Raw genomic sequence first — 14,411 nt, forward strand, 5'->3', positions numbered from 1 at the left:
ATACACACATGAGATATCAGAAATAACACTACCATTTCTCGATATTTCTACTAAGGTAGATGGTGATCGGATTTCTACATCAATTTACACAAAACCTACTGATTCACATTGTTATTTACAGTATGAATCATCACATCCTACTAGAATGAAGGACTCCATACCTTACTCACAGTTACTCCGGGTACGTCGTATTTGCAGCGATGATACTGATTTCCGTAACCAGGCGAGGAATTTATGTAATTATTTCAAGAAACGGGGTTATCCTCGTAATGTCACTGGGAAAGCATTGGCCAAGGTTGTGTCAATGTCAAGAACGGATTGTATTGGATCTACAGTTTCCCGTGACAATCAGGATCGTGTAATTTTGGCACTTACGTACCATCCTTTAAATGTCAGGAGTAAAAACATTATGTACAAACATTTTCACATTTTACAGACCAGCGAGGAGACAAGTTCTACGTTTCCACTGATGCCTACTACTGCCTGGCGCCGTGACACTAATTTAAGGAGGTTACATGTATTGGTGCATACGGGTGAAATGGGAGACCCTGAGAAATATGGTTCTGTCCTGTGTAATCGTCCTAGGTGTAATACTTGTCCTTTTATTACAGACTCTAATCGTATATTTGGTCCCAAGGGAGATGTTGAGGTCAAATATCCGTTCAGTTGTATCACTATGAATGTTGTATATTGCATTTAATGTATTAAATGCGGGAAACTTTATATTGGTTCTACAGCTCGTCGATTGGGTGATCGGTTTGCTGAGCATCTACGGCAAACTAGACAGAAAAATCGTTATTATCCGGTTTCACTTCATTTTAATTCTAGTGGACATAATATTACAGATATGTCTATTTCTGGTGTATGTGTTGTCAATGGCAATGAAAATCAGCTCAGGCGTGTCGAGGAGGAAACTATATTCCGCCTTGAAACTAAAGAACCCCATGGAATAAACAAACAGTTCAACTCATTTGTTGAGCTCACTACCTAAGGCGCGTTATTTGTTCTATTGTGGATTTTTTTGTGATTCTAATTTATAGTTCATGCGCGTTCTTACGTTTCTATGTTCTACCTGTACGTTGTAACATTTTCTTCTATGCTATCGATAAAGAGCCATTGCTCGAAACGTCTAGCTATTTTTAATAGTTATTTAGGACTACGATTACCATATATTATCTTCTATTTATCATTATTATTATGACTGTATACAAATTTTATCACATGTTGTAACCTCCTGGTAAAGTTTTTTCTCATTAATTTTGGCTATCAGTGAAGGCTCTTAGCATGTCATGTGTTAATTCTACATACTAACATCTTATATACACCATTATTGTTCAGATTACATTGGATTTGAAAAAAAAAAGCGATTGACAGTCATTTTGAAGAATTGTATGGCAGTTTATTATACCAATAATATGCTAGTTTAATATATCTTTGTACACTGATACGCAGATCCTATTCTGTAAGAGCTACGCCATGTAGAGATCAATCAAATTTCCAGAACAATGTAAATTTCCTGTCATTCAAATCTATGAAAAGTAAGTAGACAGGTATAGTTATGGAGAAGGATTTGAGTGCGGTGGTATTCACTACAGCTATAAGATAATATAAAACACATTGAAATACCTACATGCCATTTTAGCAAATTTGACTCAATACATGAATTAACAAAATCTTAATTTAGCTAAAAAGCCAACAATCTCATTGTGAGAATATACTTTATTCTAAATTAGCAACATCTTGAATTAGCGAAATAACAGATTAACTAAATTCGCTAAAATGACATGTTTTCCAGTATGTTATAAATATTTTGCAAATATACAAGGACACTGAAAGAAGTGATTCTGTCATCATCTTGCAATTCAACTACATGCGAGTTGTATGGCCATATCTTATAAGTTCTGGATATTAGAGATGGTAAATTTAATCAGAATTCAATACTCACTGTTGATGGTAGGAATGTTGACACAAGAAATGCACAGAAGGCAATTCTAATGGGTGATTACAAACACTGCATTTAGACACTTGAAAAATCTTTGCACTGAAAGACACAAGCACTGACTGCTTAAATTTAATAGCACAGATTGCTGACGCAGAATGTTAACAGCACAGATTGCTGACGCAGAATGTTAACAGCACAGACTGCTGACACAGAATGTTAACAGCACAGATTGCTGACGCAGAATGTTAACAGCACAGACTGCTGACACAGAATGTTAACAGCACAGACTGCTGACACAGAATGTTAACAGCACAGACTGCTGACACAGAATGTTAACAGCACAGACTGCTGACACAGAATGTTAACAGCACAGACTGCTGACACAGAATGTTAACAGCACAGACTGCTGACACAGAATGTTAACAGCACAGATTGCTGACACGGAATGTTAACAGCACAGACTGCTGACACGGAATGTTAACAGCACAGATTGCTGACACAGAATGTTAACAGCACAGATTGCTGACACAGAATGTTAACAGCACAGACTGCTGACACAGAATGTTAACAGCACAGACTGCTGACACAGAATGTTAACAGCACAGATTGCTGACACAGAATGTTAACAGCACAGACTGCTGACACAGAATGTTAACAGCACAGACTGCTGACACAGAATGTTAACAGCACAGATTGCTGACACAGAATGTTAACAGCACAGATTGCTGACACAGAATGTTAACAGCACAGATTGCTGACACAGAATGTTAACAGCACAGATTGCTAACACAAAATGTTAACAGCAAAGATTAGTAAAATAGAATGTAATGGCAGACTGCTAACATAGATTGTTAACATAGCTTGCAAAACAATTATAATTATTGTAGCATACATTAAGCAAAGCTAGGAGGATACACACAATTAAATATAACAACCATATTAGCTCTATCAATAGCATGTCTCCAATAAAAGCAACATACCGTAAACCAAATATTGTACTTATTGTGCACTATAAAACCAATTGAACATAACTTATTTTTACAATAGACAGACCTCCACCATAAGTGTACTTGTTCTTAATAGACATACAAACTTCCAAGCACTAGTTTACTAAATTATTACCTTGATTTCAATTCTTCTATTTGGCTCCTCATCTTCTGAGTTTCATCTTTATATTGTTTAATAAGCCGTTCATCTTCAGCAATCTGGTCGTTCTCCAGCTGTAGACGACGAACTATATAGTCCTAAATCACAGGGTCAAAGTAATGTAAATCATAAAATGAACAAATAATTTTTCATAATAATAATATATAGGAATGTATATGTCTCACGAGTATTTGCATTTATTTATTAATTATCTTGTAGATGTACAAAATGGCAAATCAAGTAAGGGTCACCTGAGTCAAACCTGGGTTAACCCGGCCTGCCCTTTCCTGCCCTATTCAGACCTACAATATGCAAATTAGTAGTAGGTTTGAACCTAACCTCTGGATTAACTGCCCATTAACGCCCCCACTGAAAACAAACAACAAAGAAGACAGACTTAGGGAAACCTAGGTTTTTCTTACAATACTGTTTCAGCCAGGTTTCAGTAAAAAAAAAAAATAAGATGTATACTATGGAGCTCCATGTTCATACTGAGTGTTATATTTTGAAGTGTTAAGAATTACAGCAGTGATTTTTTTTTCTTTGCAAGTCTTGTACATGTAAATGCTAATAAAAAACAAACTTGCATTTGTTTCACAAATCTATTTACATCATGTCATTTATAAGTGTGATGAAAATTATATTCATTTATTTCTGTGATTGGTAATAATAATCAGTTTCCCACAACTTACATTTTGGTACAAGTCAATACAATTGTTATTGTTATTCAATTTATCTGGAATTAATTACAGACGTGATGGTTTGTTATATTTAGTCATTAAATGTGAATCAATTAAGTGATACATAAACCCTCTCTATTGTGATATATATGGTAAATTAATGTTTGAAACGGAACAGGAAATCAAAGAAAGCTTAGAAAGAACTCCCATGTGCTGAGAGTATTGGAGACACATTAAATATAATTCGAAATTACTTAGCTGAAAACTAATTATGCAAATCAGAAAATTAATATGACCAGATTTGAGTGTAAAACTAATGAGGTCTGCGCAATGTAACAGAAAATCTATGTCTCCAAGTTTAATTGAAATGTGATTAGAACCAAAAAATTATGAATTATTATGCTTATTAGGGAATTAATATGAACAGATTTTTACCCCAAACTAATTAGGTTTGTACATTGTCCTAGAGCATCTTTATACTAAGTTTCATTGAAATGGAATAATTAGTACCGTGAAAACTCCAAAATTTCGACCCCTCTAAAAATTCGATCGCCTATTTATTTGCCGGGTTTCGGTGTTTTATTTACCTCCAAATTTTCGATTCCACTAAAAATTGACGACTCATTCTTATTCGAAAATTGCGACCAGTTTTAGTTTTCCCACAAACGAAAAAAAAACGATGTGAGCGTTCAAACGGGACCTTCCTCGAAGGCATGAATCCGGGTTTCTGATTGACTGAGAGATTTTTATTTTATTGGTAACGAAAATATATTCTAAATAAACGAAGTTTCAAATAAAAACGAACACAAAAATCTCGGCATGCTGCGTTTCTGAATTGTTGATTATTACTGTACTCAGTAGTGATTATAATAATGTACACAAAATAAATTTGTTGAATGGTTATGAAATACAAATAAAAGTAAGCGAATGATTCCGGTCTCGTATAAACGTTTGATGCTGTAGGATATCCGCCATGTTCTCTTAGGTCAAATAGGTCAAATCGCTAATTAACCAATCAAAAAGCTGGATGATGTCAACGTGTTCAAATTACCATAGCTTATTTAAATATGTTAATGTTATTGAACGCAATGCGGAAGAGATTGGTGTTGTAGTACGATGTTTTGGCTTGGATTTTGATGCGAAAACGGCATGATTTTTTTTAAATAAAAAAATTTGTTGTTTTTAAAAAATAAACTGGTCATCTGAAGAATAATTTAACATTGTTCACAGTGATAACAGCTCATTCTCGAAAGGAAGCTTACCCGCTCACGCTAGTCACGATAAAAATCATACACATGTACTCTTGAATAGACAAACGTCAATGACTACGGTAAAACTTAGACTCTATTTTAGCCGGCAGGATTGATTGAAATGTCCGAAAAATGACGCCAAAATACACCTTAAAAGTCCCATTTTATTTTCTTAAATCCCATTTTATTTTTTAATCCAAGGGCGAATTTACGGCAGAATTTGGTCCCTCAAATAAGGGACACGTGAGCTTTGATTCTAACCGAATACATTGCACTGGGTCGGGGAGATAGTTTGCTAAACTTCCATGCATCTTTTGTCCAATGGGTACCTGTACTTCGAACATTCGCAAGTTTTTCTAGGTAGTGCGAGACAGCTTTGTCTTTTGACCTATTAGTTTTGTGCTGACCTCTTCTCCGCGTCTTGATGTTTTGTTTTGCTTGTCATAATACTCACCGATTGATGACTTTGTTTAGATTTTGAGTTACAACTCGGCCACGACCTTTGCTTTTACCGTGAAACATGAGGAAGTTTACGTCAATTGACGGACATTGCATTTTTTAAAAACTAATGAAGCACACTGTCTATCATCCCCATTTTTTCATTTGCTGATTTCTATTCTGAAAAATTCGACCGTCCGAAAATGCACCTTAATTTTGACTCTAAAAACACGTCACATATCTAACACCAATTATTTAAAACTGGTCGAAATTTTGGAGTTTTTACGGTACTTTAGATATCAGTGTGAAAGCTTAAAATTGGTTAATTATGCAAATTAGGTAATTAATATGTACAGATTTTAACCCACAATTATTCAGGTCTGTCTATTGTCCTACAGCATCCATGTACATTCATTGATATGTGATGTATAGTACCTGAGATATCAGTGTGAAAGTTGGTTAATTATGCAAATTAGGTGATTAATATGCACAAATATTTACCGGAAACTAATTGGGTCTGCATAATTCTAGATTCATTGAAATGTGATGATTAGTACTTTAGATATCAGTAGAAAAGCTGAAAATTAATTATGCAAATTAGGTAATTAATATGCACAATTATTTACCCTAAAACTAATCAGGTCTCTGCATAGTCCTAAAGGATCTATGTACCAAGTTTCATTGAAATGCGATGATTAGTACTTGAGATACCCGTGGAAAAGCTGAAAATTAACTAATTATGCAAATTAGGTGATTAATATGCACAAATATTTATCGAAAACAATCAATCTCTGCATAGTTCTTGAGTATGTAAGTACCAAGTTTCATTGAAATGTAATGCTAACTACTTATATCAAATGCTGAAAATTAATTAATTATGCAAATTAGGTAATTAATATGTACTGATATTACCATAAAAACTATCAGGTCTGTGCAGTGTCGTATGACATCTATGTACCAAGTTTCATTGAAATGTGATGATTAGTACTTGAGATATCAGTGGAAAAACCGAAAATTGACTAATCATTATGCAAATTAGGTAATTAGTGTCCACGGATTATTACCAAAAACTAATCAAAACCTAGCATTAGTTCAGAGCATCTATGTACCAAGTTTCATCAAAATCCAATGAGTGGTTGTTTAGATATCAGTGGAACAGTCATGGAACCACTAAAAAATAGCTAATTATCATGCAAATTAGGTAATTAATATGCACGGATTTTTACCAAAAATTAATCAAATCTGCGCATATGTTCAGAGCATCTATGTACCAAGTTTCATCAAAATCCAATGAGTGGTTCTTTAGATATCAGTGGAACAGTCATAGAACAGCTAAAAATTAGCTAATTATCATGCAAATTAGGTAATTAACGAGCATGGATTTTTACCAAAACCTAATCAAATCTGCGCATTGGCCCAGAGCATCTATGCTCCAAGTTTCATCAAAAACCGATGTATGGTTCTTGAGATAGCAGTGGAACAGTCGGACACACATACACACACACACACATACACACATACACACATACACACATACACACATACACACACACATACAGACACACTAACTGCAAAGACTCCCATTTTGTGCTTCGCACATGGGAGTCAAAAAATGCACTAGAATTTTAATGAGCAGCTTCTTAGGATAAATTACTTGCGTTATATATATATTTGGCATAGTCAGTAAAATATGTTTATCCATGGAGCGAACTGGTACATTTTGTCTGCAACAAGTACGGTCAGTTTTGTGTCCATGTCAGTTCATAAATTCATAGAACACATTTTTTGGTTAAGTTTGTAAAGTCTGTGAGACTGTGATTTATCAAAATATGATGAAAGTATTAAATCGATAATGGCAACATTGTTTTCTACGAAGGCATTTGAAAACCACTCTCCCTCTATCACAGTGTCAAAACTAAAGTCGGGGCTAACGCTACAACTCCGGCGCTACGACCACAGTAACATTGTCACCTGATGGCATTGTGGGGAAATTACAGGTATTTACCGCTGCCGATATATTACTTTTCTGTGACAAAATGCACACATTTCGAACCCCCGGTTAATTAAAAATAAAGGATTATTTTAGAAAATACATCAAAGCACAGTGCCTTGAGGAACTGTGGGCGAAGTAGGCAGCGAGGTGTTGTTTTTAAACACCGCAGAAAATCATGCACTCAACACAGCCATCTTGTTACCTCAATCGGAATTTCTCCTTGTCACCCAGCATGCATCGATTGCAATGTCGCAACGTGCACTGTGTCGCCTTGGGCGACGGTCTTAGGTACAAGACACTCTATGAATAAGGTATTTTCAGAGGTCAGGGTTCGTTTTTTATAAGCAGTCTTGTCTGCAGATGAATAGCCGTAAATAATCAGCGCAAGTCCATTTAATTTAATTCTCTGTTTTGATACTTCGTGTCACTGGCAATTGAATAAGAAAAACTGCAAATAACCGATGTGCAGCAAATCGAAATAAATTTTCATGGCGTACGCTGCATTTGTTTTCCCGGATTTTGCGATGCTGCACTCCTGAATGAACTTTTTGAAAATTGAACGCGCAACAGTAGTAAAGGCTTGAACACAGTAGCCTAAGTCTCAAGTGCAACTTTGTATCAACAAATGTTCGTCTTCTGATACTTATTAGCTGTCAGGAACACATATCAATTGTCCAGCCCAATGAAAAGTCTGATTCACGTCCTCTGCTCAATTTGCGACTCGAGCATAACAGTTTATCAAAACAAAATAATTTATTCAGCACGCTGTTCACCGATATATGAAAGAGTGTTTTTTTTAGGCAAGACACACGGTAAAATGACTACTGTACACCAATAAATGGACACATTTTAGAGACAAATATCTAGTCTTCAAAAAGCAATGTAAACTCTGTCAATCCTAAAAATAAACAACAGCTTGAATGAGGTGTGAATGAAATCGGTTCGAATCGCAGTTTTTTATGCAAATTCGTGCGGTCATCCTGAACCGCACTGTCTATTGTTTAAACTTCCAAACCGCAAAACTGGGTTTTGTTCGGACGGTTTAGGGCGGTTTGGGTTTTCGTAAGTTTGACCTGCATGTTTGAATATATGAGATCACCCCCAAGTCATAGTTGGGTGACTCCATGCTATACCCACAGACTTCATGTAAAACTAATATGGGGTATAAAGTGTTCAAGTATATATGCATGGTAGACACATAACCTGTGAACAAGAGGGTTTAACATCAGGTGACTACGATCAGTCTAGGAATGTGACAAATCTTATGAACCAATGTATCTACTCATGCCAGAAGAGTGCAAATGCTAGATTTTCGGGAATTTCAAATGGCCATTCGTCAGCCATGTTGAATCAAACTGTGATAGAAATACATTGGCATCAAGATCTGTGTTTGGAATGCCAAAAATGGATGGTTTTTGTTTTATTTTTAACACTAAAATGATTTATATGCACATGTCAGTATTTGTATGTATGTTTGAAGTTTGAATGTCGTGTTATCAGTAAAGCTATATGAATCAGTTTGAACAAAATCAGTTCACTTATGCCAGAGATCCTGTTTCAGCCATCTTGAATCAGATAACATGATGTTATTTATGTGTTTGACCGAGATCAGTTCAATCGTATAATCACATATTATCATACTGTAAAATACTTTATTTTCGCTTGGAATTAATATTTGCTATTTTTGCTTAAGGAGTGATTCAGTGAAAATAAAATCCAGCAAATATATATTTTTTTCCTATTTTTTACATACAACTCGCCAAGTGAAATCAGTAAAATCAGTGAAAATAAATTTCATACAAAACATCCAAAACGTCTTTCCAGCGAAAATTAATTCCAGCTAAAATAATGTATTTTACAGTATTAGTTTTTCAGCAATATCTGAAATACAAGTGATATGCCATTTTATACATTATCATGTACTTATGTCCGACTTCACTAATAATACTTACTTTAACCACAGACAGAGTAGCAGTTGAATTGTGTGCCAATGTTTGTATCACCAGTAGCGGTGGCAAGAGATTCTTTTTATCAATATGTGATAAAACCTCCATGATTTGAGGTTTACAGTCCTCCTCTTTACCAGCAAAGTAAGACAAAGCCTGCACCCACAAACTCGGATCTTGTTGTCTGACAAACAAAGGAAGATGAAAAAAGTTAATTTCCCAGTGGAACATTTATTTTTGTTGTAATTTTTTATTTTTATATTTATTTCATATTTATTTATCAGTGAAAATAGTGGACGTAAAAAGGGCCATGTTACAAGTGCTTGACCCAGGCCATGTGACCTGACACAGGACAACATGACAGGTGACCTGACACAGGACAGGTGACCTGACACAGGACAGGTGACCTGACACAGGCCATGGTGACATGACATATTACTACACACTAATTTGGTAATAATATTAATTTTGTCAGATTTCATCTGTGCTCTGTGAAGATGAAAACAGTATGCCTTTCAATGTTAACCAATCATAGTAATGAGCCTACGACCTTTTCTGTAATAAAGCATCTAAACCTAGAAATTAACATAATAAATAAACATAGCGTAACTATTAAAACTTAGCCAATTGAGAATCTAGATTAAACAATGAATGGAAGCAACTTTATTCAGATTTTCAGAAATACACACAGTATGAAACAACCATTTTAGTGTATAATAACGCTGCAAATAAAGCGGTAGCATCACTGAAGCGAAGCTAGGTGAACACAAACGAAAATGACTGATGCCACTTCGTAGCAAAGCCAGTCTTTTGTTTACTTGAAACGAAGCTGAAGTCCAAAATGCTGTAGCATAGTATAACATGAATTGTATAGAAGTTTCTAAAAAGCAATAGTACAGCAACATATCTAAGCAAAATTTGACAAGAAAAATACAAGCCAACATGCTCCTCAATTATTCCATGTACTATATTAATCTCATTGTCCCTTATAGAACAATGTAATGTAAATTATATAATAATAATAATAATAATAATATATAAAACTTCATAAATAATAGTGCACTTACTTAATATTTATTAGCACAAATAAAATACTAGCCAGATTTGAAAAAGGCAGGAAACTACACTTGTCGCTTTTTTTGATTTACACTAATAATGAAAACAACATATCAGTTTATTACACTTTACCTAATTGACAGATTTTAAAGAGCATATTACTAAAATTTTTGTTTTCAATATCAGCAGAATAAATCTACATTCAACTAATGTTTTTTATCAGCCAAATTTTACTCCATATCTTCTTTAATACTCCACTTGCTAGTTGCACCTAAACTAACTAAGTTGACATTTCTTAGCGATTAATAGGATTTCTAAATTTGAAGATGATCAGATACAAATTGTTTTAGTTATTGGACCACAAGAAGACATTTTGAAGTGAAATTTAAATATTAAATATTTGGAAAAATATACGAATAGAGCACACACCAAAACGTGGTCATGAAGAAAAAGTTTTTTGATGACAACAACAATGAGGACAGACATTTTCCACTTGTATACTTTGACCTTCATGATACAGAAAAGATAACTGAATGCAAATATGGTTTGGGTTATATTCCAATTATTAAAATTCTTTTTTTTTCTAAATTGGATATTTTTTCCACTGTTGTCAGAAATGCATATATGCATCATTGATAGCAGCCAGTTTTAAGAGATGTACTGAAAACAAGTTGTCCATTTACAGGCAAGCAGGTAAAATTCAAGTGATTGTCAAATTACGAGTCTTGCTTGGCCTAGATAAACATTGTTTTTAATAAAGTACTAGTTACTTTAATAATGCTTTAATTATTAACTGGGTTTTACTTTTGCTGATGCGTAAAATCCACTAAATGCTAAATTAAATCTATGTGAACATGTAAAATAACAACAAAACTCATTGTTTCATTGACAAATTCGTGGAGTTAAAACACAGTGAATATACTCAAAAAAAAAAAATAGTTAAAATAAATGGTTTTACAGTTTGACTGACAGCAATATTTAGGTTTGTTCTGATTGAATGAACTAAGGTGTGCAGTGCGTGACATACATGTAGGTACGGAAAAACCAGAGAACAAAACTATAGAAAAATGTCAGAATGCGTACTAACAGTATTGCTTTAAAGCAGTATATTTAACACAGATATATTTCAATCAATTATTTTAATATGTAATTTGAATATTAAATAGTTGAAAATAGGATTCCATAAAAATGATGCTGGGAGGAATGTCACAACTTACCCAAATCTTTTACAACAATCGATGATATGGATGTGCTCATCATGTTCCATGTGATAACGAAGAATTTGTTGATATCTATGAAAAGAGAATTAAAATAACCTAAAGTTTCACAGACAAGAAGAATACCAGCACTGTTCAATTTTTTTTAAATGTTGCGCATAAATTTGTTGAAATCATTTAACATTGATTAATCAACATCAATACCAGAAACAATGTCATTGGTTTATTTAGAAACGAAGAAACAGTCAATGTCATAACATTTGCATGTCATTAGTCGATCATGAAATATTCCTAAAGTTTGTTTCTTGTTTCTCAAACGGGTTATTTGAATACATACTTACAGTTTTGCTTTTTCATAAAGATAGAGCATACCCGCTTTGAAATTATGCATCTGACATAGAACTAAAGCCTGGTCTATATCATACTGAGCCTGTCAACATAATAAAACATAACAATAAGTTATGTCATAGCTAACCTTTTGTGATGTCATAGCTATCATTTTGTGATGATGTCATTACTAACATTTTGTGATGTCATAGCTAACATTTTGTGATGTCATAGCTAACATTTTGTGATGTCAGCTAATATTTTGTGATGTCAGCTAATATTTTGTGATGTCAGCTAATATTTTGCGATGTACAGCTAACATTTTGTGATGTCATACCATACCTAGCTATCATTTTGTGATGTCATTACTAACATTTTGTGATGTCATAGCTAATATTTTGTGATGTCCTAGCTAACATTTTGTGATGTCATAGCTACCGTAACATTTTGTGATGTCATAGCTACCGTAACATTTTGTGATGTCATAGCTACCGTAACATTTTGTGATGTCCTAGCTACCGTAACATTTTGTGATGTCATAGCTACCGTAACATTTTGTGATGTCAGCTAATATTTTGTGATGTCAGCTATTTTGTGATGTCAGCTAATATTTTGTGATGTCAGCTAATATTTTGCGATGTACAGCTAACATTTTGTGATGTCATACCATACCTAGCTATCATTTTGTGATGTCATTACTAACATTTTGTGATGTCATAGCTAATATTTTGTGATGTCCTAGCTAACATTTTGTGATGTCAGCTAATATTTTGTGATGTCAGCTAATATTTTGCGATGTACAGCTAACATTTTGTGATGTCATACCATACCTAGCTATCATTTTGTGATGTCATTACTAACATTTTGTGATGTCATAGCTAATATTTTGTGATGTCCTAGCTAACATTTTGTGATGTCATAGCTACCGTAACATTTTGTGATGTCCTAGCTAACATTTTGTGATGTCATAGCTAATATTTTGTGATGTCCTAGCTAACATTTTGTGATGTCATAGCTACCGTAACATTTTGTGATGTCATAGCTACCGTAACATTTTGTGATGTCAGCTAATATTTTGTGATATCAGCTAATATTTTGTGATGTCAGCTAATATTTTGTGATGTCAGCTAATATTTTGCGATGTACAGCTAACATTTTGTCATGTCATACCATACCTAGCTATCATTTTGTGATGTCATTACTAACATTTTGTGATGTCATAGCTAACATTTTGTGATGTCAGCTAATATTTTGTGATGTCAGCTAATATTTTGTGATGTCAGCTAATATTTTGCGATGTACAGCTAACATTTTGTGATGTCATATCATACCTAGCTATCATTTTGTGATGTCATTACTAACATTTTGTGATGTCATTACTAACATTTTGTGATGTCCTAGCTAACATTTTGTGATGTCATAGCTACCGTAACATTTTGTGATGTCATAGCTAATATTTTGTGATGTCATAGCTAACATTTTGTGATGTCATAGCTACCGTAACATTTTGTGATGTCATAGCTACCGTAACATTTTGTGATGTCAGCTAATATTTTGTGATGTCAGCTAATATTTTGTGATGTCAGCTAATATTTTGCGATGTACAGCTAACATTTTGTAATGTCATAACATACCTAGCTATTATTTTGTGATGTCATTACTAACATTTTGTGATGTCATAGCTAACATTTTGTGATGTCATAGCTAACATTTTGTGATGTTATAGCTAACATTTTGTGATGTCATAGCTAACATTTTGTGATGTTATAGCTAACATTTTGTGATATCATGGTATTTTGTGATGTCCTAGCTAACATTTTGTGATGTCATAGCTACCGTAACATTTTGTGATGTCAGCTAATATTTTGTGATGTCAGCTAATATTTTGCGATGTACAGCTAACATTTTGTAATGTCATACCATACCTAGCTATCATTTTGTGATGTCATTACTAACGTTTTGTGATCTCATAGCTAAAATTTTGTGATGATATAGCTAACATTTTGTGATGTCGTAGCTAACATTTTGTGATGTCATAGCTAACATTTTGTGATGTCATAGCTAACATTTTGTGATGTTATAGCTAACATTTTGTGATGTCATAGCTAACATTTTGTGATGTCATAGCTAACATTTTGTGATGTCATAGCTAATATTCTGTGATGTCACAGCTAACGTTTTGTGATCTCATAGCTAAAATTTTGTGATGATATAGCTAACATTTTGTGATGTCATAGCTAACATTTTGTGATGTCATAGCTAACATTTTGTGATGTTATAGCTAACATTTTGTGATATCATGGTATTTTGTGATGTCATAGCTAACATTTTGTGATCTCATAGCTAAAATTTTGTGATGTTATAGCTAACATTTTGTGATGTCATAGCTAACATTTTGTGATGTCATAGCTAACAT

The 14,411-nt window shown here is 33.8% G+C and overlaps 1 protein-coding gene across 1 annotated transcript in view; it reads right to left on the reverse strand.

Annotated features, from left to right (window-relative positions):
• Nucleotides 1-14,411, reverse strand: part of LOC100373284 (vacuolar protein sorting-associated protein 11 homolog) — a 49,876-nt gene that overhangs the window by 6,212 nt on the left and 29,253 nt on the right. The window contains exons 19-23 of the mRNA XM_078013085.2: nucleotides 12,010-12,098; nucleotides 11,669-11,743; nucleotides 9,402-9,579; nucleotides 3,065-3,186; nucleotides 1,946-2,041 (exon numbers count right to left, since the gene is read on the reverse strand). Of these exons, the coding sequence (XP_077869211.1) occupies nucleotides 1,946-2,041; nucleotides 3,065-3,186; nucleotides 9,402-9,579; nucleotides 11,669-11,743; nucleotides 12,010-12,098 (560 nt within the window). The remainder of the gene's footprint in view (nucleotides 1-1,945; nucleotides 2,042-3,064; nucleotides 3,187-9,401; nucleotides 9,580-11,668; nucleotides 11,744-12,009; nucleotides 12,099-14,411) is intronic.

Source organism: Saccoglossus kowalevskii, chromosome 14 (assembly GCF_978046115.1).
Source record: "Saccoglossus kowalevskii chromosome 14, keSacKowa6.1, whole genome shotgun sequence".
NCBI lineage: Eukaryota > Metazoa > Hemichordata > Enteropneusta > Harrimaniidae > Saccoglossus > Saccoglossus kowalevskii.